Source organism: Rana temporaria, chromosome 3, assembly GCF_905171775.1.
Source record: "Rana temporaria chromosome 3, aRanTem1.1, whole genome shotgun sequence".
NCBI lineage: Eukaryota > Metazoa > Chordata > Amphibia > Anura > Ranidae > Rana > Rana temporaria.
The window spans coordinates 486043039-486070970 of record NC_053491.1 but is presented as its reverse complement, the minus strand read 5'-3'; the positions used below and the strand labels follow the sequence as shown (position 1 = coordinate 486070970).

Genomic DNA, 27932 nt, shown 5'->3' with positions numbered 1-27932 from the left:
CGGAAAATTTGAGAACCAGCTCTCAAATTTTTGTTGGCAACAGAAAAAGTCAAATGGAGCCTACACACAGTCAGAATTTCCGACCAAAAGCTCACATCGAACTTTTTTTGTCGGAATTTCTGATTGTGTGTACGTGGCATAACTCCTTTGACCCCTAGGAACAGCTTGTTGAGTAAGCGGGTGGATAGGCGCTTGTGTAGAGCAGGGACGTGCAGTGAGGTGAGTGTCTGGCCAGGCACTGGCTAGCAGTGGCGGCTGGTGCTCAAAATTTTTGGGGCGGCGCCAACGAAAAAAAAAAAAAAGAAAAAAATTGCAGCCTCACTGTGCCCATCAAATGCAGCCACTGTGCCATCAATTGTCACCACTGTGCCATGCCATCAAATGCAGCCACTGTGCCATCAATTTGCACCACTGTGCCATGCCATCAAATGCAGTCACTGTGCCATGCCATCAAACATAGTCACTGTGCCATGCCATCAAACACAGCCACTGTGCCATCAATTGTCACCACTGTGCCATGCCATCAAACGCAGCCACTGTGCCCCTCAATTGTCGCCACTGTGCCAATTGTCGCCACTGTGCCCTTTAATTGTCGCCACTGTGCCCATTGTTGCCACTGTGCATGTCACTGTGCCCTTTAATTGTTGCCACTGTGCCCATTGTCACCACTGTGCCCATTGATGCCACTGTGCCCTTTTTTGCCTCTGTGCCCATTGTCGCCGCTGTGCCCTGTAAAATGCACTTACCTTTCTCCTTCCACTTCCCTCGATGTCTTCTCCCGCCTTGGTGACGCTTCAGCCAATCATGTTACAGATAACCAGAATCGGTTAACCTGATTGGCTGAGGCCGTCAGTCTTATCCAAGGAACGCACCCCGTACGTTCCGAGGATAAGCTTCCGGGAGACGAGGGCTGTACTCGGAAAGCCGCTGGCTCTGATAGGCACTTCCGCACAGCCAACCAGCTGCCGTTATTCAGGTGGTCGGCGCTCAAGTACCGGCCATCTGAATAGACCAGCGGCAGTTGGCAACACTAACATACATTCATGCAATGCATGAATGTATATTATTTCAGTGGCGGTGCGGAGCCAGAGGGGGCAGCGCTCCAGCGCCCTCTATGGACGGACCGCCCCTGCTGGCTAGTATCAGAGCCAGATACACACAGGTTACATACGCCACGATCGTTAGAGTGAGAGCAATAATTCTAGCACTAGACCTCCTCTGTAAAGGCCCGTACACACGATCAGATATTCCGACAACAATTGTCAGACGGACGTGTTTTGTCGGACAATCCGACCGTCTGTATGCTTCATCGGACGATTGTTGTCAGAATTTACGACAACAAATGTTGGCTGTGCACGCTCTCAAATTGTCCGACAACAAATGTGTTCCGTCGGATTTTCCGATCCTGTGAACACAAATCTGTCGGACTAAAATCCAAAGTACAAACATGCATGCTCTGAACCAATGCTAAACATCAGACAACAATAACAGAAGTTGCCCAAAGGGTGGCGGTAAAGAGCTGAAAAACCACGTGGTTTGGTAAATGTTGGTTGAAAATGTTCTGCCGTCTGTATGCAGAGCAAGTTCTCGGACAACGCCCCTTCGGACAAAAATCCACGGATTTGTCCGATGGAAGTCCGATCGTGTGTACGAGGCTTAACTCCAAACTTGTAATCTATATAAAAAAAAAAAATTCAAGCGTCGCCTATGGAGGTTTTTAACCACTTAAGCCCCGGACCTTTAGGCAGCTAAATGCCCAGGCCAGGTTTTGCGATTCGGCACTGCGTCGCTTTAACAGACAATTGCGCGGTGGTGCGACGTGGCTCCCAAACAAAATTGGCGTCCTTTTTTTCCCCATAAATAGAGCTTTCTTTTGGTGGTATTTGATCACCTCTGCGGTTTTTATTTTTTGCGCTTTAAACAAAAATAGAGCGAGTTTAGACCGATACGTATTCTTCTACCTATTTTTGGTAAAAAAAATCGCAATAAGCGTTTATAAATTGGTTTGCGCAAAATTTATAGCGTTTACAAAATAGGAGATAGTTTTATTATTTTTTTTTTTTTTTACTACTAATGGCGGCGATCAGCGATTTTTTTCGTGACTGCGACATTATGGCGGACACTTCGGACAATTTTGACACATTTTTGGGACCATTGTCATTTTCACAGCAAAAAATGCATTTAAATTGCATTGTTTATTGTGAAAATGACAGTTGCAGTTTGGGAGTTAACCACAGGGGGCGCTGTAGGAGTTAGGGTTCACCTAGTGTGTGTTTACAACTGTAGGGGGGTGTGGCTGTAGGTCTGACGCCATCGATCGAGTTTCCCTATAAAAGGGATGACTCGATCGATGCAGCCGCCACAGTGAAGCACGGGGAAGCCGTGTTTACATACGGTTCTCCCCGTTCTTCAGCTCTGGGGAGCGATCGCAAGGGGGCGGCTTGAAACGAATAGCCGCGCCCTCGTCCCGGATCGCTCCCCGCGGGTTACCGCCCGCCGCATGTACCGGGGGGGGTCCCGATCGGACCCGCGGAAATGCAGGGACGTACATGTACGCCCATATGCCTGTACGTGCCATTCTGTGGACGTATATGTACATGCGGCGGGCGTTAACCGGTTAAGTACTGAAGTTTGGCGCCATTCCACAAGTGTGCGCAATTTTAAAGCGTATCTATTTACTTGGCGTAACATAATCTTTCACATTATAGAAAAAAAATCAGGTTATCTTTAGTGGTTTTTTTTTTTAGATTCATTCAAAAAAAAATCTCCAAAAAACGCTCTTGAAAAATTGCTGCGCATATACCGTGTAACATAAAAAATTGCACATAAAAAGTTGCAACAACCACCATTTTATTCCCTAAAGTGTCTTCTAAAAGAATATATAAAAAATGTTTGGGGGTTCTGAGTAATTTTCTAGCAAAAAAATTATGATTTTTACATGTAGGAGAGAAGTGCCAGAATAGGCCTGGGTGGCAAGGGGTTAATTACCATAAGTAAGTACTATACAAATAATTATTTTACCGTATTTTCCGGCGTATAAGATGACTTTTTGCTTCTAAAATCATGCCCCAAAAGTAATATATGATTTAGCTTGTACCTTTTCAGCAGCAGCAAATGCTCATTCTCCTTCTTCACTGTGTGAGAAAAAACATGGGATTGTGGGTAAATCTTATACACATAAACACATGTTTTTTCCTTCTAGTTAGGAGGTCTTGAAGGGAGTATTTGTCTTTTAGACACACCCCCTTCTATGACACTGCAGTGAGAGTAGCGCCTCCACTGCAGCATTTTTATTGGACAGCTGGGGCTAAAGGTACCTTACCATTGGTCCAAGGCTCCAAGCTGTCCGATGAGCTCAGTGCCTCTGACAAGAAGCGAGAGGAGGCACCGTGAGCTCATCCTCTCAGTCTGTTGCAGAGTGTGTCAGCTTGTAGTTAAACTGGCCGCTCTGTATGTAGTTTCTGACTGGCTGCGTAAGGAGCCCCCATATCTCCGGAACCATAGGTCCAAGGGGCCTGAAATTTTTACCAGTGGTGGGGTCTCTGTGACTTCAGGTCGCTGAGCTACGACCCTTGAAGCTCGATTTTTTTTTTTTTATGCTCATGGCTCTGCCTCACCTGCTTATCCTGACTGCACGTCCCTGGTGTAGAGGCATTCCAGTTTTTTTCTACAACACATAGTTTGGAATTTAAAGGGGTTGTAAACCCTCAAGGTTTTTCACCTTAATGCATTCTAAAAAACCTCCTGTGATGCAGCTGCCCCACAGAGCCCCTCTTTTACTTACTTGAACCCGGTCTTTCCAGCAACGGGGATATGCGCACCAGCTCCAGCTGGTGTCTCGGGTCCTGATTGGATAGATTGATAGCAGCTGCTGTCAATCAAATCCAATGACGGGGGGGGCTGGGGGCGTGGTCTGGTTCTGCTGTCTGTGTCAATAGACGCAGCAGGAGGACACAGGAGCGCGCCCGCATGAGTGCCCACGAGGGAGAGCGGTTCTCCAACAGGGCACTCGAGAAGAGGAGGAGCCAGGAGTGCCGATGAGGGACCCCAGAAGAGGAGGATTGGGGCCCCCTCTGTGAAAAAACAGCTGCACAGAGGAGGTAAGTATGACATGTTTGAACCTTTAGTTATCCTTTAAGAAAATGTTGCCTCTTCCAGAAATCCACTGTGACACACTCACCGACCTTCTCCTGCCCTGAGTCCATGATGGAGAACTTAATTGGACATGCGTTCCAATAGCGTATCCGGCCCTTCTGTTCCAGGGACCTCCTCCATGACTGTGTAAGTAGGAGACTCCCTCCCAGCTCTCCCGGGCTCCTCCACCGAGGCACGCACCCCCCCAGATGGGGATGGGCCTCCTGCTGCTATCTTGCACTCCATTCTCCATGTCTCCCAGCCGACAACTCCCTCCAGTGGGCTGGACCTGAGCTTATATGGGAGGCCTGCCCCCTGGCAATTCCAGTTGGGGATTGGTCAGGGCTCCTCACATGAGCTCCCTCTCGCTCCAGCTCCCAGCCCTGCCCCGCTTCTAGAAGATTCACCCTGGAAGCAGGGGAGGCACCCAAGAACTGAAGCACAGGTGGTCACACCCACTGCTACACTAACCACTCCCTGCCCCCAGATCAAAACAAGCAGGCCTAGCGTGCAGCATAGGCCTGCCTAAATTTACCTGCACTGACAGCTTACCTGTACAAATATATAAGAGGTCCATACAGTGGACTTGGTGTTGAGTTATTCACTTTACGGTCAACACTGAGGACAAGGGGGCACTCTTTACGTCTAGAGGAAAAGAGATTTCACCTCCAAATACGGAAAGGTTTTTTCACAGTAAGAGCTGTGAAAATGTGGAACAGACTCCCTCCAGAGGTGGTTCTGGCCAGCTCAGTAGATTGCTTTAAGAAAGGCCTGGATTCTTTCCTAAATGTACATAAAATAACTGAGTACTAAGATTTGTAGGTAAAGTTGATCCAGGGTAAATCCGATTGCCTCTCGGGGGATCAGGAAGGAATTTTTTCCCCTGCTGAAGCAAATTGGATCTCATGCTCTGCTGGGGTTTTTTGCCTTCCTCTGGATCAACTGTGGGTATGAAGTTGGGTGTATGGGATTGTACTGTGTTTTTTATTTTGTTTTTTTATTTTTTGTGGTTGAACTGGATGGACTTGTGTCTTTTTTCAACCTGACTAACTATGTATCTATGTAACCTCACACAAATCCTCACACTAGCACCTACCTATTTTAGAGGGTGCTACACATATACAGTATAATGTTTGGGGGTTCTGAGTAATTTTCTAGCAAAAAAAAAAAGTTTACATATAGGAGAGAAGTGCCAGAATAGGCTCTGTATGGAAGTGGTTAAACACGAAAAATAGCTGCTCTGATATGCAAAAACACATTGTATTAATAATAGCATGCAGCTCAAGAAATGCAAAATTTCAGTAGTTACTTTCAATTCCTTAAACGTGTTGCTGGGTGACTTCCTATTCATATGATTATAACTGTGAATAGTACAAGTCGTGGTGATTGTGGGATAAGGAGGACTGAAGAATTTACAATGCACTCAGGTAAGTCGGGATGTAATCCAGGGTTGGGCATACAGGTTGTTGCAGAGAGGCCCTCCTTAGCCTCGTACTGACGCTCAGTTTACTCGGCAAGAACCAGCAAGAAAACTGCTGGCAGAGCTTTCTTGCCGAGTAAACCGAGCGTGTGTACGAGGCTTTGAGGATTCTCGACAAGAAAACTGCCCAGAATCTAGACGAGAAAAATAGAGAACCTATTTTTCTCGTTGTGAGATTCTCGGCAGTTTTCCTGCCGAGAAACCCGAGAGTGTGTATACTTACCTGTCACCGTGGAAACCCGCGCATGCTCGAAATGACTTTGACACATGCGTGGTAGCTTCCTAGGCATAGGTAAGGTGCAGCAAAATGGCGGCGATGGCATCGAATGTGATGAGCGCATGCTCGTCATATGCGATGACGTCACCGTGTTCTTGCCTTTCAAGAGAACCGTGGTTCTTTTGAAAGGAGTGTCTGTACACTCGGGCGGCAAGAGATTCTTGCCAAGAATCTTGTCGGGGAAAACAAATTTTTTTTTCTGACGAGATTCTTGCCCGTGTTTACAGGACTTGAGACTTAGGGGCTCATTTATTCAGCGGTGCACTAAGATCCCTCAGGCTACCGGGTAGACTTGTACACGGCTGATCTATCTGATAACTGATACCCAGTGAATAAGTGTGATATTTGGCCAATAGTTGAATGACCGTGCTGCATAGGGGCCCCATGGTAACTTCACCCACCACTGATGTGATTACTTCTTGCATATTGGAATGTCTGGGTGGTGCACGTATCCATTCTGGCCCCTTCCCCTGACCTAACCCACTCTCCCCCTCCATAGATGCCAACTTACCTCAGTCTGATAGCCGAGGTTCTACCCTTTACATCCAGAGGTGTAAGTCTTCACTTTCCTAGCTGTTCCTGCTCATTATTGCCCCATGGACTTCTATGGGGTTATCCTGAAGCCAGAGAGGAGTGAAGTCTAAGGGGCTGTAATGCGCAAGGACAGTGAAGGCTTGCACCACTGGATGATGATTGTGCTCTCAGTTTCCAACCTGCTCTGGCCGAGGTTCTACCCTTTACATCCAGAGGTGTAAGTCTTCACTTTCCTAGCTGTTCCTGCTCATTATTGCCCCATGGACTTCTATGGGGTTTGTCACAAAGCCAGAGAAGCCAGAGATAATTGAAGTCTATGGGGCTGTAATGCGCAAGGACAGTGAAGGCTTGCACCACTGGATGATGATTGTGCTCTCAGTTTCCAACCTGTTCTGGCCGAGGTTCTACCCTTTACATCCAGAGGTGTAAGTCTTCACTTTCCTAGCTGTTCCTGCTCATTATTGCCCCATGGACTCCTATGGGCTTTGTCCCGAAGCCAGAGAGGATTGAAGTCTATGGGACTGTAATGCACAAGGACAGTGAAGGCTTGCACCACTGGATGATGATTGTGCTCTCAGTTTCCAACCTTCTCTGGCCGAGGTTCTACCCTTTACATCCCGAGGTGTAAGTCTTCCCTTTCCTAGCTGTTCCTGCTCATTATTGTCCTATGGACTCCTATGGGGTTTGTCCCGAAGCCAGAGAGGATTGAAGTCTATGGGGCTGTAATGCACAAGGACAGTGAAGGCTTGCACCACTGGATGATGATTGTGCTCTCAGTTTCCAACCTGCTCCGGGAGTTTTGCAGCTCATGGGACAACAATCTAAGAACCAGCAGACTAAGAATGATCCATCAGTGGGGTCAGTTGACTTCACAGACCAAAAATTAGCTATGGAAGCACTCAATTTTTACAATATCGGCTATAGCACACTGTATATGTCTTTCAGTTGGATCACATGTGTCAAACATAAGGCCTACAGGCCAAACGCGGCCCACCAGGCCCTTTTTCATGTGTCCCTTGCACCTCTCCTGAAGCTGCAGCACCCCCATGTCTCTACCCCCCTCCACCTTGTCTCAGCAGTTGGCAGCAGAGAGGAGGACAGGACCCCTCTGCCAGATCCTGTGCTTCTCTTTGCAGCCACGAAGAGGCTCATCTCTGCCCCCACCTTATCTCAGCAGGTGGTAACAGAGAGTAGGACTGGATTCCTCCTGCAGACTCTGTGCATCTGCAGCACCCTCCATCTCCACCTACCTTGGTCTAAGCATTTAGCAGACTCTGGCAGCTGACTCCAGCCTTTCTCTAGTCCTCCTCCAGACCCTGCATTCTCTGCTTCTCGGACCCCCAGATTCTTCCTGGCAGCAGCACAAGGTAAGGAGGGGGGCAATGTGATGTAAGGTAGGGTGGGGGGGGGCTCTTGATTTGTGATGGTGGTGGGGCTCTTGACACCTGATGTAGGGGGGGGTGCTCTGGACATTTGCTGATAATTCTGAGAATAATACAATTCTATGCCAGTTGAAAAGGAGGGTCGCCCCCACACTCCTGGTATCATAATTTATTACTAAAACCAGTAATAATTAAAGGCAGAGGCAATTATTTAATATAATAAAGAGTAGATACATTTATATAGTCTTACATATAGTCTTACTCATTGCATACCTCACTGTGCCCATTGCCTACCTCACTGTGCCAATCTCCAGATCTTATCCTGTAAGCAGAGTCAGTCAAACTTTGGGCGTCCGTTGTTCAAAAGTCGCGCCACCTTGTCCTGTTCCATGATAGGCGGAACACTCATTTTCCCAGCAGAGCCTGTTTTCGGTGTTCTGCCTATCACGGATGTCCTCTCGTCCGAGGCCGAGGATTAGAAGACCTCCGTGATAGGCGGAACACTGAACAGAGGCTCTGCTGGGAAACTGAGTGTTCCACCTATCATGGAACAGGACGAGGAGGCGCCGCGGCTTTTGAACAATGGACGCCCGAAGTCTCACTGACTCTGCATCCGCCGTATAAGAAGACCCCTGACTTTTGGGCGATATTTTTAAAGGCGTTGTAAAGGTAATTTTTTCCTCCTAAATAGCTTCATTTACCTTAGTGCAGTCCTCCTTCACTTACCTCATCCTTCCATTTTGCTTTTAAAAGTCCTTGGGCCGGATTCAGATACATTGCAGTATCTGCCGGCGCGGCATAATGTATGTCAGATACGTTATGCCGCCGTAAATTTGGGCGCAAGTTCCGTATGCAGAAAGAACTTGCGCCCTAAGATGACCCTGCGTGTTTTAATTTTTTTGTGAACGGAGCATGCGCCGTTCGTGAAAGAGTCCCAGTGCGCATGCTTGAAATTATGCCGCAAAGCCTCATTGGTTTCGACGTGAACGTAACTTACGCAAAGCCCTATTCGTGAACGACTTACGCAAACTACGTAAAATTTTCAAAACTCGGCACGGGAACGACGTTCATACTTAAAATTAGCTACGCCTTATATAGCAGGGGTAACTTTACACCAGAAAAAGCCTAACGTAAACAACGTAAAAAAAAAATGCGCTGGCCGGACGTACGTTTCTGAATCGGCGTAAATACCTAATTAGCATATTCCTCACGTAACTATACGGAAGTGCCACCTAGCGGCCAGCGTAAATATGCAGCCTAAGATACGACGGTGTAAGACACTTACGCCGGTCGGATCTTAGGGAAATCTATGCGTAACTGATTCTATGAATAAGGCGCATAGATACGACCGACCCCACTCAGAGATACGACGGCATATCCGGAGAAACGCCGTCGTATCTCGTATCTGAATCCGGCCCCTTATTTCTTCTGAGAAATCCTCACTTCCTGTTCTTCTGTCTGTAACTCCACACTGTAACGCGAGGCTTTCTCCCTGGTGAGGAGTGTCGTGCTCGCCCCCTCCCTTGCACTACAGGAGAGTCAGGACGCCCACTAACACACAGCTTCTTTCTCTATCTGCAATGTAGAGAGCGTCCTGACTCTCTGTAGTCCAAGGGAGGGGGCGAGCACGACACTCCACACCAGGGAGAAAGCCTCGCATTACTGTGTGGAGTTACAGACAGAAGAACAGGAAGTGAGGATTTCTCAGAAGAAATAAGGACATTTAAAAGCAAAATGGAAGGATGAGGTAAGTGAAGGAGGACGGCACTAAGGTAAAGGAAGCTATTTAGGGAAAAAAATTGTACCTTTACAACCCCTTTAAAAATATCGCCCAAAAGTCGGGGGTCGTCTTATACGCTGGATGCAGAGTCAGTCAGACTTCGGGCGTCCATTGTTCAAAAGCCGCGGCGCCTTCTCTGCTGGGAAACTGAGTGTTCCGCCTATCATGGAACAGGACAAGGTGGTGCGACTTTTGAACAATGGACGCCCAAAGTCTGACTGACTCTGCTTACAGGATAAGGTCTGGAGATCTGGAGATTGGCACAGTGAGGTAGGCAATGGGCACAGTGAGGTATGCAATGAGAAATAAGGACATTTAAAAGCAAAATAGAAGGATGAGGTAAGTGAAGGAGGACTGCACTAAGGTAATAGCTATTTAGGGGGGAAAAATGTACCTTTAGACCCCTTAAAGTACAAAAGGTCGTCTTATACGCCGAAAAATACGGTAGTTTTTTTTTTTTTTTTTATCATTAGGAGATTTGTTCAATAAAATTAGAATTGTACTCTTAATAGTTGATAACATGAGAATTATGCTGACTTGTTTACATCAATTATTTAGGTAAATGAGAAAAATATCATAATAATTTGGAACAGGGTGTATATAGAACTAGTTGGGAACCGCTGATTAGGAGCTGGAGGAGAAGTAGCAGCGTACCTGTTACTGGTATTGGGTCTCCTGTATTGGACGGGCGCCATAACTGGGCACACCCCCCTTCCCCCTACTGCATCCTTTATAGGTACAGCACTCTCTGGAGATTTCTGTTTGTTAAAAATTCATGTTAAGTTCTTTGTTTGTCTTTAGGGAGAATTCAGGATGATGTTTATGCCAATTCAAGGAATTTCAATGCACAGAGGATAGAGAAAAGGACAAAAAACAAAGGTAAGAAGTGAGCGAGTGAATAACTTGTATAGCGCTACACATGAAAACTAAATCGCCTCAAGGCGCTTATTCCATCCAGTGTCGCCCTGATCCTTCAGAAGAGATGGGTCTTGAGTTTTTTCCTGAAGGCCCGATGGTTTTCCTCCATCCGGATGTCCGTTGGTAGAGCGTTCCATAGCCGTGGTCCTTGGACTGCAAATCTTCGTTCTCCCTTCGATTTGTATTTGTACTTGGGGATGTAGAGGAGATTTTGGTTTGATGATTGGAGAGTGCGATGGGTGGTGTAGCATTTTATTTTCTCGCATAAGTATTGAGGAGCCTTTCCTTGTGTGCATTTGTGGGTGAGGAAGAGGGTCTTGAATGTGATCCGATCCTTTACTGTTAGCCAATGAAGGGCCCTCAAGGAAGGGGTGATGGATTCCCAGGGTTTCTTTCCTGTTACCAACCTAGCTGCCGTGTTCTGGACAACTTGTAGGCGTGAAATCTGGTATTTCGGTAGACCCAGGTAGAGGGAGTTTGCGTAGTCGAGTCGGGAATTGATGATTGTTCCGACTAGTACCGCTCTATCCTCTTTGGGATGAAGGGGATGAGTCTGCGCAGTAGGCGGAGGAAGTGGTGGGATCCGCTGACTACTGATCCTATTTGCGCATCCATCAACACATCTCCGAGTCAAAGGTTACTCCGAAGCTTCGGACCTTGGTACTTGGGGTGATGATCTGTCCCAAGATGGTGGGTGGTGTCCATGATGTCCTAGCTTTCGTCTTCCGGTTTGCGTGGAGAAGTAGTTCTGTTTTTGATCCGTTGAGTTTGAGGGAGCTCTCAGTCATCCATTCGTCGATCAATGTCAGGCATTCTTCTAATCCGTGATAGCGGTCGTTTTTTTCCGGTGATCCGAAAGTAAAGTTGAGTGTCATCCGCATAGGAGTGGTAGCACAAATCTTGCTCACTGATGATTTTGAGGAGTGGCCCGGAGGTAGATGTTGAAGAGTACGGGTGACAGGGGCGATCCTTGAGGGACTCCGCAAGAAACGGTGCGCGATTCCGAGGTGAAACCTCCTAGTTTCACTGTTTGGGACATATTTCCTAGGAAGGAAGTAGGACATACAATCTCCTTCCATTATACATGGCTGAGGACACCTGGCTGTGTTTATATGATATTTGCATTCTTCTATTATCATTATTATTATAATACAGGATTTATATAGCGCCAACAGTTTGCGCAGCGCTTAACAAAATGAAGGCAGACATTACAATTTGGTACAGGAGGAATCCGAGGGCCCTGCTCACTAGAGCTTACAATCTAAGAGGGAGGGTCAAGTGATACAAAGGGTAATAGCTGTGGGGGATGAGCTGATGGAGAAAGTAAAACGGTGTATTAGTTAGAAGCAGGATAGACTTCTTTAACCACTTCAGCCCCGGGAAGAATTTACTCCCTTCCTGACCAGAGCACTTTTTGCGATTCAGCACTGCGTCGATTTAACTGACAATTGCTCGGTCGTGCGACGTGGCTCCCAAACAAATTTGACGTCTTTTTTTTCCCACAAATAGAGCTTTCTTTTGGTGGTATTTGATCACCTCTGCGGTTTTTATTTTTTGCTCTATAAACAAAAATAGAGCGACAATTTTGAAAAAAAACAATATTTTTTACTTTTTGCTATAATAAATATCCCCTAAAAAATGTATAAAAAACTAGTTTCATTCTCAGTTTAGGCCAAAACGTATTCTTCTACATGTTTTTGGTTAAAAAAATCACAATTATGGCATTTTTATTATTATTTTTTGTTTCTTAGTAATGGCGGTGATCTGTGATTTTTATCGTGACTGCGACATTATGGCGGACACATCGGACACTTTTGACACTATTTTGGGACCATTGTCATTTATACAGCGATCAGTGCTGTAAAAATGCACTGATAACTGTAAAAATGTCACTGGCAGTGAAGGGGTTAAACACTAGGGGGCGAGGAAGGGGTTATGTGTGTCCTAGGGAGTGATTCTAACTGTGGGGGGGGCTGGGCTACCAGTGACATGACAACAATCACTGCTCCCGATGACAGGGAGCAGTAGATCAGTGTCCTGTCACTAGGCAGAACAGGGAAATGCCTTGTTTACACGTGCATCTCCCCGTTCTGCAGCTGCGCAAAGCAACGTACCTGTAGGTTGCTTTGAAATTGTCGCCGTGCTGGCGTGCGTGGGCCCGCCGCGGGCCCCGTAACCGTGCCCGCGGGACCCGCGGACTCAATGTCTGCTCCTGCTGGATTTTGCTTCTAATCCCCCTGTGGAGGCTTCCATTTGTGGATGGACGTTTCATGGTCACATCGCTATAATCTTTTTATATGGACTATAAACCGAAGGATCTATGACTAAATGGTTGTGGAACGAATCATTTGAGTTTCCATTATTTCTTACGGTGAAATTTGCTTTGATATACGAGTGCTTTGGATTACAAGCATGTTTCCGGAACGAAAGAGAGGGCTTCTGTTAGAGAGTCTGATAGATGTTCGGCGCCCCCACCTCTGCAGGCGCCTGGGTGCAATGCACCCTGTGCACCCTGCCTAGGATCGGCCCTGCGTATTACAGAGATGGATTCTTACACCAGTTAATACATACAGGATCATTCACAACCCTGTTTGTCTGTATTTATTTCAGAGCCTCCAGCGGCCCGGAATCCCCAAGGTTGGGTTGTCATCACCCTGGTGGTTCTCCTAATCTTGATGTTTCTTATTTTGTTCATCTTCACAAGTCTCCTGTTTGTTTTCTGTAAGTATCACGGCTATGGTTATGTAGCACCCTCTAGTGTACAAAGCTGATAGAAAACATTTGGCTGATTCATGATAGCTTAACACCACCTCCATACCGGGCTTTAAAACCCACCTCCATACCGGGCTTTAAAACCCACCTCCATACCGAGCTTTAAAACCCACCTCCATACCGAGCTTTAAAACCCACCTCCATACCGGGCTTTATACCCACCTCCATACCGGGCTTTATACCCACCACTATACCGGGCTTTATACCCACCTCCATACCGGGCTTTATACCTTCCATACCGTGCTTTAAAACCCACCTCCATACCGGGCTTTATACCCACCTCCATACCGAGCTTTATACCCACCTCCATACCGAGCTTTATACCCACCTCCATACCGAGCTTTAAAACTCACCTCCATACCGAGCTTTATACCCACCTCCATACCGAGCTTTATACCCACCTCCATACCGAGCTTTAAAACTCACCTCCATACCGAGCTTTATACCCACCTCCATACCGAGCTTTAAAACTCACCTCCATACCGGGCTTTATACCCACCTCCATACCGAGCTTTAAAACTCACCTCCATACCGGGCTTTAAAACCCACCTCCATACCGGGCTTTATACCCACCTTCATACCGAGCTTTAAAACTCACCTCCATACCGAGCTTTATACCCACCTCCATACCGAGCTTTAAAACCCACCTCCATACCGGGCTTTATACCCACCTCCATACCGAGCTTTAAAACTCACCTCCATACCGGGCTTTAAAACCCACCTCCATACCGGGCTTTATACCCACCTTCATACCGAGCTTTAAAACTCACCTCCATACCGAGCTTTATACCCACCTCCATACCGAGCTTTAAAACCCACCTCCATACCGGGCTTTATACCCACCTCCATACCAGGCTTTAAAACCTACCTCCATACCGGGCTTTAAAACCTACCTCCATACCGGGCTTTAAAACCTACCTCCATACCGGGCTTTAAAACCTACCTCCATACCGGGCTTTAAAACCCACCTCCATACCGGGCTTTATACCCACCTCCATACCGAGCTTTATATCCACCTCCATACCGGGCCTATTCTGGCACTTCTCTCCTACATGTACAAATCATCATTCTTTTGCTAGAAAATTACTCAGAACCCCCAAACATTATATATGTTTTTTTAGCAGACACCCTAGGAAATATAATGGCGGTCATTGCAACTTTTTATCTTGCACGGTATTTGCGCAATAATTTTTCAAGCGCCTTTTTTTTGTAAAAAAATAATGGTTTCATAAATTAAAAAATAACAAAACAGTAAAGTTAGCCTACTTTTTGGTAAAATATGAAAGATGACGTTACGCCGAGTAAATAGATACCTAACATGTCACGCTTTAAAATTGCGCACACTCATGGAATGGCGCCAAACTTCGGTACTTAAAAATCTCCATAGGCGACGCTTTAACATTTTTACAGGTTACCAGTTTAGAGTTATAGAGGAGGTCTAGTGCTAGAATTGTTGCACACGCTCTAACGCACGCGGCGACACCTCACATGTGTGGTTTGAACGACGTTTACCTACGTGGGCGGGACTTGCGCGTGCATTCGCTTCTGAGCTTATTTATTTATTTTTTACACTTTTTTTTTCGATCGCTTTTATTCCTATTACAAGGAATGTAAACATCCCTTGTAATAGGAATAGTGTGTGACAAGTCCTCTTTAAAGCGGGAGTTCACCCATTTCTAAAAAAAAAATTTTCTTCCCCTAGATTCCTGCTCGTTTGGTCTAGGGGAATCGGCTATTTGTATTAAAATATGAGCCGTACTTACCCGTTTTCGAGCTGCATCTTCTTCCGTCGCTTCCGGGTATGGGTCTTCGGGAGCGGGCGTTCCTTCTTGATTGACATTCTTCCGAGAGGCTTCCGACGGTCGCATCCATCGCGTCACTCGTAGCCGAAAGAAGCCGAACGTCGGTGCGGCTCTATACTGCGCCTGCGCACCGACGTTCGGCTTCTTTCGGAAAATCGTGACGCGATGGATGCGACCGTCGGAAGCCTCTCGGAAGACTGTCAATCAAGAAGGAACGCCCATTCCCGAAGCCCATACCCGGAAGCGACGGAAGAAGATGCAGCTCGAAAACGGGTAAGTACTGCACATATTTTAATACAAATAGCCGATTCACCTAGAGAAAACGAGCAGGAAGCTAAGGGGAAAAAGTGCCCTCTAAGGGTGAACCCCCGCTTTAAGGAGAGATGCGGGGTCAATAAGACCCCACATCTCTCCTCCAGGCTGGAAAGAATGAGATCGTGAAAAAAATTCACAGATCTCATTCTTAGTAGCCGCAATTGCGGTTTGTTTACTTACGGGTACCCGGGCGTGACGTCATCACATCGCGCCCCGGCCTCCGACGGTCATCTGGTCACCAGTCATCTCTATGCTGCACATCAGGCGGACGGCGATCATCTCTCCGGGCCACCGATGGGACGGGAGAGCCCGGAGAAGCACCGGATGGCGGCGGGAGGGGGGATGTCCCCTCCCGCCGCCTATAAGAACGATCAAGCGGCAGAACCGCCGCTATGATCATTCTTATGGTGCGCAGGATCGCCGCCGGAAGAAAATGATATCTGAATGTTGCCTCTAGGTGCAGGCATCATTCAGATATCCCCGCATAAAGTACAGGACGTCATATGACGTCCACCCGGGATAACAGATTAGGTTTTATGGATATCATATTGGCATCAGTGGCGGGTGGTGCTCAATACTTTGCCCCCCTCACTCACACAACCACCACCCCCGTGGGAGACGGACGGGAAGGCGACGATCAGACGGGAGGGCGGCGATCAGTCCGGCCCTACCTTAGAAGGCTGCTCTTCAGGCTCCCGGCCGAACAGGCGTTGCTTCTCCACCCGGCCGAACAGGGTGTGGGTCCTGAGACCCGTCCTAAGACTCCTGGCCTATCGGGTTTTAGGACCTGCTTCCTGATTGGCCGGGAGGAGAGGCAGGAAGACATTACCGAATATTAATGCACTAATGTCACACAACTGGGTGGGCTCAGGGGGCATTAATCTGCGCTTCGAGCCCACCCTTTTTTAAAGCCAATTCGACTCTCAGGCTTTAATCATGTTCTTAAAAAAAAATGCGTTCGGCACCCCGCATGTAGTTTAGGTGCCAGGTGCATGGATTGAGGGGGAGCGTGTTGGAGTGGCCTTCACTGATTGGCCCGATGACTGTCACGTTGAACAAGCTACTATTGGGCTTCAATAGTCTTCACCACTGCTTGAATTTTGTTGAAAGCCTGTTGAAGCTTAAAGTGGAGTTCCGCCGAAAAAAATATATATTGAAAGTCAGCAGCTACAAATATTGCAGCTGCTGATTTTTAATATATGGACACTTACCTGTCCTGGGTGCCCGCGATGTCGGAACACGAAGCCGATTTGTCCCTCTAGGGTGCTACCGCCGTCATCTTCGGGGGGGAGGATTCCAAAAAGTGGAAGTTCCATTTTTGGGTGGAACACCACTTCAACATTTAAAGTGTTTAAAGTGACAGGCTGCACTCTCTTTGAGATCTGTGTTTACCATACTGGAACTGAAGTTTGCTTTAAAGCAGGGGTCTCCACACTATGGCCCCCCAGTTATTCAGGAACTACAATTCCCATCATGCTAGTCATGTCTGTGAATGTCAGAGTTTTACAATGCATCATGGGACGTGTAGTTCCGCAAAAGCTTGAAGGCCGTAGTTTGGAGATCCCTGCTTTAAAGGATTCAACAAAGCTGCTCGACGCTTTCAGAAAGCTTTACACATGGCTTCCTGTACACCCTGCTGTTATGCAAATGGCAGTTGGTGGGTTCACGGTCTAACAGTTTTGCTTTTTTAAGAAAAAGTCCTGGTGTAGAAGTATGTGTCACTATAGAAGACCTTCTCAGTCAATAATTTAATCCATGATTCACTGGTTACTCCTCTGAAAGAGATTTTATCATTTCTACATATTTACTGCTCGTTCTGTGAGGTAATTGTTTTCTGTTTCTTTACCAGATACGAGTATCACGGAGGAGCAGTCCCGTCTGAACAACCATGGTATTTCCTTCCTCTATATACAGCTGTATACATTGCAGTGTGAAAAGCTGCGGTTTGCAGATATATGATAATGTAGGTGTACAGGAGGAGGGTGGAATGGTAGACCCCGCCCCCGGTTCCTTCACAATGATGGTTTTTGTGTAGGTTAAGCACATGAGTCCTCACCAAGGAAGGTTTTTGTGTAGGGTAACCACATGAGTCCTCACCAATGAAGGTTTTTGTGTAGGGTAACCACATGAGTCCTCGCCAATGATGGTTTTTGTGTAGGTTAAGCATATGAGTCCTCACCAATGATTGGTTTTTGTGTAGGTTAACCACATGAGTCCTCACCAATGAAGGTTTTTGTGTAGGGTAACCACATGAGTCCTCGCCAATGATGGTTTTTGTGTAGGTTAAGCACATGAGTCCTCACCAAGGAAGGTTTTTGTGTAGGGTAACCACATGAGTCCTCACCAATGATGGTTTTTGTGTAGGTTAACCACATGAGTCCTCACCAATGATGGTTTTTGTGTAGGGTAACCACATCAGTCTTCACCAATGATGGTTTCTGTATAGGTTAACCATATGAGTCCTCGCCAATGATGTTTTTTGTGTAGGTTACTACATGAGTCTTGACCAATGATGGTTTTTGTGTAGGGTAACCACATGAGTCCTCACCAATGATGGTTTTTGTGTAGGGTAACCACATGTGTCCTCACCAATGATGTTTTTTTTTGTAGGTTAACCACATGAGTCCTCACCAATGATGGTTTTTGTGTAGGGTAACCACATGAGTCCTCACCAATGATGGTTTTTGTGTAGGTTAAGCACATGAGTCCTCACCAATGATGGTTTTTGTGTAGGGTAACCACATGAGTCTTCACCAATAATGGTTTTTGTGTAGGGTAACCACACGAGTCCTCACCAATGATGGTTTTTGTGTAGGGTAACCACATGAGTCCTCACCAATGATGGTTTTTGTGTAGGGTAACCACATGAGTCTTCACCAATGATGGTTTTTGTGTAGGGTAACCACATGTGTCCTCACCAATGATGTTTTTTTGTAGGGTAACCACATGAGTCCTCACCAATGATGTTTTTTGTGTAGGGTAACCACATGTGTCCTCACCAATGATGGTTTTTGTGTAGGGTAACCACATGAGTCCTCACCAATATATTTTTTTTGTGAACGGTAACCACATGTGTCCTTACCAATGATGGTTTTTGTGTAGGTTAACCACATAAGTCCTCACCATTGATGTTTTTTGTGTAGGGTAACCACATGTGTCTTCACCAATAATGGTTTTTGTGTAGGGTAACCACACGAGTCCTCACCAATGATGGTTTTTGTGTAGGGTAACCACATGAGTCCTCACCAATGATGGTTTTTGTGTAGGGTAACCACATGAGTCTTCACCAATAATGGTTTTTGTGTAGGGTAACCACACGAGTCCTCACCAATGATGGTTTTTGTGTAGGGTAACCACATGAGTCCTCACCAATGATGGTTTTTGTGTAGGGTAACCACATGAGTCTTCACCAATGATGGTTTTTGTGTAGGGTAACCACATGTGTCCTCACCAATGATGTTTTTTTGTAGGGTAACCACATGAGTCCTCACCAATGATGTTTTTGTGTAGGGTAACCACATGTGTCCTCACCAATGATGGTTTTTGTGTAGGGTAACCACATGAGTCCTCACCAATATATTTTTTTTGTGAACGGTAACCACATGTGTCCTTACCAATGATGGTTTTTGTGTAGGTTAACCACATAAGTCCTCACCATTGATGTTTTTTGTGTAGGGTAACCACATGTGTCCTCACCAGTGATGGTTTTTGTGTAGGTTAACCACATGAGTCCTCACCAATGATGGTTTTTGTGTAGGGTAACCACATGTGTCCTCACCAATGATGGTTTTTGTGTAGGTTACCACATGTGTCCTCACCAATGATGGTTTTTGTGTAGGTTAACCACATGAGTCCTCACCAATTATGTTTTTTGTGTAGATTAACCACATGAGTCCTCACCAATGATGGTTTTTGTGTGTAGGGTAACCACATGTGTCCTCACCAATGATGTGTTTTGTGTAGGTTAAGCACATGAGTCCTCACCAATGATGGTTTTTGTGTAGGTTAAGCACATGAGTCCTCACCAATGATGGTTTTTGTGTAGGTTAAGCACATGAGTCCTCACCAATGATGGTTTTTGTGTAGGTTAACCACATGAGTCCTCACCAATGATGTTTTTTGTGTAGGTTAAGCACATGCGTCCTCACCAATGATGGTTTTTGTGTAGGTTAAGCACATGAGTCCTCACCAATGATGGGTTTTGTGTAGAGTAACCACATGAGTCCTCACCAATTATGTTTTTTGAGTAGTTTAGTTACATACACTTATGGCCAAAAATATTGGCCCTCCTGCATTTCTGTCAGATAATGCACCACTACACCCAGAAAACTGTTGCAATTACAAATGTTTAGGCATTCTCGTGTTCATTTATTTTGTTTGTATTGGTGGGGAAACAAAAAGCCAAATCTGACACATTCCACACAAAACTCAAAAAATGTACTGAACAAAATTATTAGCACTCTCAATTTCCTTTTATGATAGCATACCCCTTGGAAAAAATAACTGAAATCAATGGCTTCCTGTGACCATCAATGAGTTTCTTACAGCTCTCTATTGTAATTTCGGACCGCTCTACTTTCGTCAACTGCTCCAGGTCTGTCAGATTGAAAGGAGTCCTTTTCCCAACTGCTGTTTTGAGATCTCTCCACAGCTGTTCTATGGGATTTAGATCTGGACTCATTGCTGGCCAGTTCAGTACTTCCTAGTGCTTTGTCTTAAACAATTTCTGGATGCTTTTTGACTTGTGCTTTGGGTCATTGTCCTACTTTAAGACTCATGACTAGTGTTGCTCACGAATATTCGCATTGCGAATATTCGACTCGAATATAGCATATTCGAGAAATCGCGCTATATTTCGAATTTCGCGGTGAATATTCGCAATTCCGAATATTCGCATTTTTTCAATTTGATTTTTAAAACAGATCACATCCTATCGACGTCTAAAAGCATTGCTGGTATGATTAGAGACCCTGGGCCGAGTAGCTAAGCTGAGGCGATCCTATTATGTTGCCAAATTGAAAAAAAAAAATTGCGATTTTTCGCTATTGCGAATGCGAAAATGATTGCGAATTTTCGATAACTGTGGTAGGAGAACTCTGATTGTCTCTGATGCAAAAGGGGGGGGCTTTGTGTATGTGTATGTGTATGTTATGAATATTTGTATGTTTGATATTATTATTTTTTGTAAGAAGGAAAAAATTGCGCATACCTTAAAAAAGGGGAGAATACAGCAGCAACTCAAAAATGTTATACAACATAAATTAATACAAGACAGAAAATGGAGTCGCTCTACAAGAATAAAAAATATGTCTAGTGACAAGACATGTGGGCAAATTATAAAATAAGCAAGCGCAAATAACTTGTGAAATACACAGTGAAACAAATATATAAAGAAATATAGTCCCAATAATAGAAAAATAATCTTTCATAAAAATGTCTTTGATATGTGAAGTGAAAAAAAGTCCAAAGCATGCAGCATGAACGTGTTCAATCTTTAAGGTGTTTGATTGACAAACGGCTGTGACAGATGGATAGAGTAAAGAATCACCACCAATGCAAAACACTTTTTATTTTCTATTGTAAAATATCAAGAATATTCTGAGCCAATCAGAGTGCTCCTTCCGCATTTGCCGAATATTCGCAATTATTTTGTATTGTAAAATATCAAGAATATTCTGAGCCAATCAGAGTGCTCCTTCTGCATTTGCCGAATATTCGCAATTATTTTGTATTGTAAAATATCAAGAATATTCTGAGCCAATCAGAGTGCTCCTTCTGCATTTGCCGAATATTCGCAATTATTTTGTATTGTAAAATATCAAGAATATTCTGAGCCAATCAGAGTGCTCCTTCTGCATTTGCCGAATATTCGCAATTATTTTGTATTGTAAAATATCAAGAATATTCTGAGCCAATCAGAGTGCTCCTTCCGCATTTGCCGAATATTCGCAATTATTTTGTATTGTAAAATATCACGAATATTCTGAGCCAATCAGAGTGCTCCTACAGCATTTCTCGAAATTGCGCAATAAATATCGCATTCGCATGTTGCGATATTTCGATAAAATATCACGAATATTCTGAGCCAATCAGAGCGCTCCTCCAGCATTTCTCGAAATTGCGCAATAAATATCGCATTCGCATGTTGCGATATTTCGATAAAATATCACGAATATTCTGAGCCAATCAGAGTGCTCCTACCGCAGTTATCAAAAAATCGCAATTATTTTCGCATTCGCAATAGCGAAAAATCGCAATCATTTACTTTCGATAAAATATCACGAATATTCGAATTTAGCGAATATATCTCGAATATTCGAATATATATTCGAGATATATCGCGAAATCGAATATGGCATATTCTGCTCAACACTACTCATGACCTCTGATGCAACTTTCTGACACTGGGCCCTACAATGCATCCCAGAATTCGTTGGCAGTCTTCTGATTTCATAATGCCATGCATAGGGTCAAGACATCCCTTCCCTGAAGCAGCAAAGCCACCCCAAGACCACCACCATGTGTGACTGTAGGGGCTGTATTCTTTTCTTTAAATGCCTTATTTATTTTACAAGAGAATGATGGGCTTTACCAAAAAGCTGTTTTGTCTGTCCACAGAACATTCTCCCAAAAAGGATTTTGGCTTCCTTAGCAAACTCTGATCTTGCTTTTTTTGTTATGTTTCTTAGTCAGCAGTGGGCTCATATTGGGTCTCCTACCATAGTGTCCCTTTTCATTCAGATGCAAAGATGTGAAAAAACGGCGCATGCGCAGTCAGCTCTACACGGCTCCTAGTCGGTTTGCAGGCGCCGTATAGCGCCGTATAGAGCCGACTCGCAGTTCGGCTACTTTCGGAAACTCGTGACGCGCCTTATCCGGCGGGGGGGGAGTTTTTCTCAAGAACGTCAATCATCTGGGTGAAATCCCACATGACACTGCGCCTCTGCATAGGAACGCCTACTACCCGGAAGCTGGGTGGAAAATAGCAATAATACGGTATGTACAGCAAAAAAACAAAAACAAACAGCATACTGTACATGTTGGAAGTATGCAGAATGTAATGTTATATACATGTTTTTAGGGTGAACCTCTACTTTAAGTGTTCAGCAAAAATATCTGATGTTTTATTTAACTGTTCGGCGAAAATAGCGTCCGAAGGCCCCCCAACCCCCGCTTATTAACTTTTTTTTTTAAATGTGAACCCAGCCTGAGTTCTGAACTGTTTTATTGAACCAGTGATTCACAGCTTGACTCTGTGAGTGAATGAGTGTGAGTGTTCGGCGAAAATAGCGGCCGCAAGGCCCCCCCAACCCCCGCTTATTAACTTATTAACAATTATCTTTTATATTTAAATTACCTTGTTATCCAAATTATCTGGTAATTTCATGCAGTAAATCACAGTCTCTGGTAATCTCATGCAGTATGTTTGCAGTCTCTGGTAATCACGTGCAGTATGTCCGCAGTCTCTGGTAATCTCGTGCAGTAAGTCACAGTCTCTGGTAATCTCGTGCAGTATGTCCACAGTCTCTGGTAATCTTGTGCAGTATGTTCGCAGTCTCTGGTAATCTCGTGCAGTAAGTCACAGTCTGGTAATCTCGTGCAGTATGTCCACAGTCTCTGGTAATCTTGTGCAGTATGTCCGCAGTCTCTGGTAATCTCGTGCAGTAAGTCACAGTCTGGTAATCTCGTGCAGTATGTCCACAGTCTCTGGTAATCTTGTGCAGTATGTCCGCAGTCTCTGGTAATCTCGTGCAGTATGTCCGCAGTCTCTGGTAATCTCGTGCAGTATGTCCGCAGTCTCTGGTAATCTCGTGCAGTAAGTCACAGTCTGGTAATCTTGTGCAGTATGTCCACAGTTTCTGGTAATCTTGTGCAGTATGTCCGCAGTCTCTGGTAATCTTGTGCAGTATATCCGCAGTCTCTGGTAATCTTGTGCAGTATTTCCGCAGTCTCTGGTAATCTTGTGCAGTATGTCCGCAGTCTCTGGTAATCTAGTGCAGAATGTCTGCAGTCTCTGGTAATCTAATGCAGAATGTCTGCAGTCTCTGGTAATCTAATGCAGTATGTGCGCAGTCTCTGGTAATCTAATGCAGAATGTCCGCAGTCTCTGGTAATCTTGTGCAGTATGTCCACAGTCTCTGGTAATCTCGTGCAGTATGTCCGCAGTCTCTGGTAATCTTGTGCAGTAAGTCACAGTCTGGTAATCTCGTGCAGTAAGTCACAGTCTCTGGTAATCTCGTGCAGTATGTCCACAGTCTCTGGTAATCTCGTACAGTATGTCCGCAGTCTCTGGTAATCTCGTGCAGTATGTCCGCAGTCTCTGGTAATCTAGTGCAAAATGTCTGCTGTCTCTGGTAATCTAGTGCAGAATGTCCGCAGTCTCTGGTAATCTCATGCAGAATGTCCGCAGTCTCTGGTAATCTCATGCAGTATGTCCGCAGTCTCTGGTAATCTTGTGCTAATTCAGAGAGGAAGAGGTGGGTCCTAAATAGGAAGGGGTGTGGTTTACAGATGACAGGGCAGGTCTTAAATAGGAAGGGTGTGTCCTTGACAGGAAGGGTGGGTCGTATTTAAATTAGGGGGTGCATCAGTTTAGTCAGGCCTAGGGCAGCACAAAACCTAAATACACCTCTGTTCAGATGGTGACGTATAGTGCAAGCAGACATAGTTGTACCCTATGCCCGAAGGTCAGCTTGAATTTGTCTGGAAGTTGATTGAGGTTCTTTATCCACCATTCCAACAATCCTTTGTTGCTTGCTTCGATCAATTTTTCCCTTCCGTCTACGTCCAGGGAGATTAGCTACAGTGCCATGGGCTGTAAACTTCTTGACAATGTTGCACACAGAGGACACAGAAACATTAAGATCTCTGGAGATAGACTTGTAACCTTAAGATTGTCCATGCTTTTCCACAATTTTTGTTCTCAAATCCTCAGACAATTCTTTGCTGCTCCTCTCTCTCTTCTCCATGCTCCTTGCGGCACACAGAGACACACAACAGACAGGTTGAGTACATTTTTCACCATTGATGTAGGTGAGTTTGATTACAAATTACAGGAGCATCACAAACCTGGAATGTAATTATTGCTCACAATTTTGAGAAGGTGTCAATAATTTTGTCCAGTCCATTCTTGGAGTTTACCGTGGAATGTGTCAGATGTGGCTTTTTGTTTCTCTACTTTTTTGGCTCCATATTGGGCACAGCAGACACTCCAGAACACCATTATTCTATTCTATTCTATTAGTGCTCATGACTAAGGCTGGCCATAGATGGTTCGAATCTGGATTGGGGAATCAAGCTAATTTCTCTCCTGCAGCTCGTGAATCAAATTAAGTCTAGCTAAAAATTCCTAGCTGGGGACCATGAGATAGCTCCTACATGGTTAAACGCTCTTGGCTGGGGACCATGGGATAGCTCCTGAATGGTTAAACTCTCTTAGCTGGGGACCATGAGATAGCTCCTGAATGGTTAAACACTCTTAGCTGGGGACCATGAGAAAGCTTCTGAATGGTTAAACTCTCTTAGCTGGGGACCATGAGAAAGCTTCTGAATGGTTAAACTCTCTTAGCTGGAGACCATGAGATAGCTCCTGAATGGTTAAACTCTCTTAGCTGGGGACCATGAGATAGCTTCTGAATGGTTAAACTTTCTTAGCTTCTGAATGGTTAAACTCTCTTAGCTGGGGACCATGAAATGGCTTCTGAATGGTTAAACTCTCTTAGCTGGGGACCATGAGATAGCTCCTGAATGGTTAAACTTTCTTAGCTCCTGAATGGTTAAACTCTCTTAGCTGGGGACCATGATATAGCTCCTGAGTGGTTAAACTCTCTTAGCTGGGGACCATGAGATAGCTTCTGAATGGTTAAACTCTCTTAGCTCCTGAATGGTTAAACTCTCTTAGCTGGGGACCATGAGATAGCTCCTGAATGGTTAAACTCTCTTAGCTGGGGACCATGAGATAGCTCCTGAATGGTTAAACTCTCTTAGCTGGGGACCATGAGATAGCTTCTGAATGGTTAAACTCTCTTAGCTGGGGACCATGAGATAGCTCCTGAATGGTTAAACTCTCTTAGCTGGGGACCATGGGATAGCTCCTGAATGGTTAAACACTCCTAGCTGGGGACCATGAGATAGCTCCTGAATGGTTAAACTCTCTTAGCTGGAGACCATGAGATTGCTTCTGAATGGTTAAACTTTCTTAGCTCCTGAATGGTTAAACTCTCTTAGCTGGGGACCATGAGATAACTCCTGAATGGTTAAACTCTCTTAGCTGGGGACCATGGGATAGCTCCTGAATGGTTAAACACTCCTAGCTGGGGACCATGAGATAGCTCCTGAATGGTTAAACTCTCTTAGCTGGAGACCATGAGATTGCTTCTGAATGGTTAAACTTTCTTAGCTCCTGAATGGTTAAACTCTCTTAGCTGGGGACCATGAGATAACTCCTGAATGGTTAATCTCTCTTAGCTGGGGACCATGATATAGCTCCTGAATGGTTAAACTCTCTTAGCTGGGGACCATGAGATAGCTTCTGAATGGTTAAACTTTCTTAGCTCCTGAATGGTTAAACTCTCTTAGCTGGGGACAATGAGATAGCTCCTGAATGGTTAAACTCTCTTAGCTGGGGACCATGAGATAGCTTCTGAATGGTTAAACTCTCTTAGCTGGGGACCATGAGATAGCTCCTGAATGGTTAAACTCTCTTAGCTGGGGACCATGAGATAGTTCCCGAATGGTTAAACTCTCTTAGCTGGGGACCATGATATAGCTCCTGAATGGTGAAACTCTCTTAGCTGGGGACCATGAGATAGCTCCTGAATGGTTAAACTCTCTTAGCTGGGGACCATGAGATGCCCCAAAAAGTCTCATAGCTGGGAACAAGCAATAGCCCCCGAATATTTACAGACTTATAGTTAGGGGCCATGAGATATGTCTATGCAGAGGAGACAGTCAGGTTCTCTACTCACAAGTCCTAAAGCAGCCAGCTCCTCAGACTCAATCTCTTGATATGGAGGTCCAGTATTCAGTCCCAAGGTGCTTCAGGGGCAGGCAGTGACTGATGGATTCACAGAAAAAAGACCATCCGCCTAGGGTAGGGTGACCAGACATCCCCGGATTGAGGACACTGGCCCCAGACCAAGTCTGTCCCCGGTTTTGTCCCCGAATTGGATTTGAACAGGAGCTGGGGCAATTTCAAAGACAGTCGGTGCAGAATGAAAAAAGAAAATCTGAATTACACACCCCTGCTCGCTTAGGGGGGAGTATTTTTTCCATTATCTGTGCCCCTTTCTGATGATCATGTGCTGGTAGGAGTTTTTGGTGCATGCCCATTCAGCTCCACTTGCATGTTCTTCTTCCTTGGCTCAAATCCTGGCCATCTGCCTGACTTCTTATCTCCTTGCCTTCCCTGGTGGAGTGACCCAGTAGTAGTCGGGGCCCGGAAAGTAAGACTTGACAGGCTGCGTGGCGGGCGGCAGCGGCGACAGGCAGAGAGTTGCTGATTGACATCATTACTAGTAAAAAAATTATAATATGTCCCTGGATTTCATTTTAAAAATCTGGTCACCTTAGCCTAGGGCCTCACGCTATTTACCACCTCCCAGATCAACTTCTGGGCATTCCTCCCCAGGAATTGGTCAGAGCATGGTAAATATTCAGGCTAGTGATTTAAATTCTCCCCCCTAAGTTCTGGAAGCTTCTCCCAGAGGCAGGGGGAAACAATCAAACGCCTGTGAAATCATGATCAGATCAAAGCTAATGATCACTGCTCCTCTGATTGCAGGGCAAGCCAAAAACTAAATTTAGCTAAAGTAGCATTCTATACTAAGAGGGTGCCACATGTAAGTTTAAAAACCATACTGAAAGCATGAAGTGATTGTAAAGGCAGAAGGTTTTTTAAATCTTACTGCATTCTATGCAGTAAGATAAAAAGCCTTCTGTGTTCAGCAGCCCCCCTAATACTTACCTGAGCCCCCTCTAGATCCAGCAACGTGCAGGAGTGTATCGGCTGCACAGGACTCCCCTCCTCATTGGCTGAGACAGCAGTGCAGCTCCATTAACTCCTCCTCCTGTCAATCAAAGCCAGTCAGCCAATGAGGAGAAAAAAGGGGGTGGGGCCAGGCCATGGCTTTGTGTCTGAATGGACACAGGGAGCTGTGGCTCAGCTTGAGTGGCCCCATAGCAAGCTGCCTCCTGTGGGGGAACTCAATAAGAGGGAGGGGCCAGGAGAGCCAAAGAGGGACCAAAGATTAAAAGGATCGGAGCTGCTCTGTGCAAAACCACTTCACAGAACAGGTAAGTATAACATGTTTGTTATTTTTAACAAAAAAAACTTTACAATCACTTTAACTCTCAAATCTGTTACAATTTCTATTAAAGCGGAGGTCCGCCAATTTTAATTTTTTTTTAAAGTCCGCAGCTACAAATACTGCAGCTGCTGACTTTTAAAATATGGACACTTACCTGTCCAGGGCGCCCGTGATGTCGGCACCCGAAGCCGACCCGTCGCTTGGTCCTTGGTTGCTGCCGCCGCCATCTT

At 45.4% G+C, this 27932-nt stretch overlaps 1 protein-coding gene across 3 annotated transcripts in view; it reads left to right on the top strand.

The window, feature by feature from the left end:
* Positions 1-5440: 5440 nt before the first annotated feature.
* LOC120933739 (perlucin-like protein) overlaps positions 5441-27932 on the top strand; it is a 42269-nt gene continuing 19777 nt past the window's right edge. Inside the window, exons 1-5 of one of the 3 annotated variants that reach the window (XM_040347110.1) lie at positions 5446-5561; positions 7728-7792; positions 10389-10466; positions 13116-13226; positions 17244-17285. In XM_040347110.1, the coding sequence (XP_040203044.1) occupies positions 13181-13226; positions 17244-17285 (88 nt within the window). In that variant the 5' untranslated portion in view covers positions 5446-5561; positions 7728-7792; positions 10389-10466; positions 13116-13180. Of the gene's footprint in view, positions 5562-6571; positions 7793-10388; positions 10467-13115; positions 13227-17243; positions 17286-27932 lie in introns of those variants that run through there. The other 2 variants (XM_040347109.1, XM_040347112.1) reach the window with 2 other exon arrangements.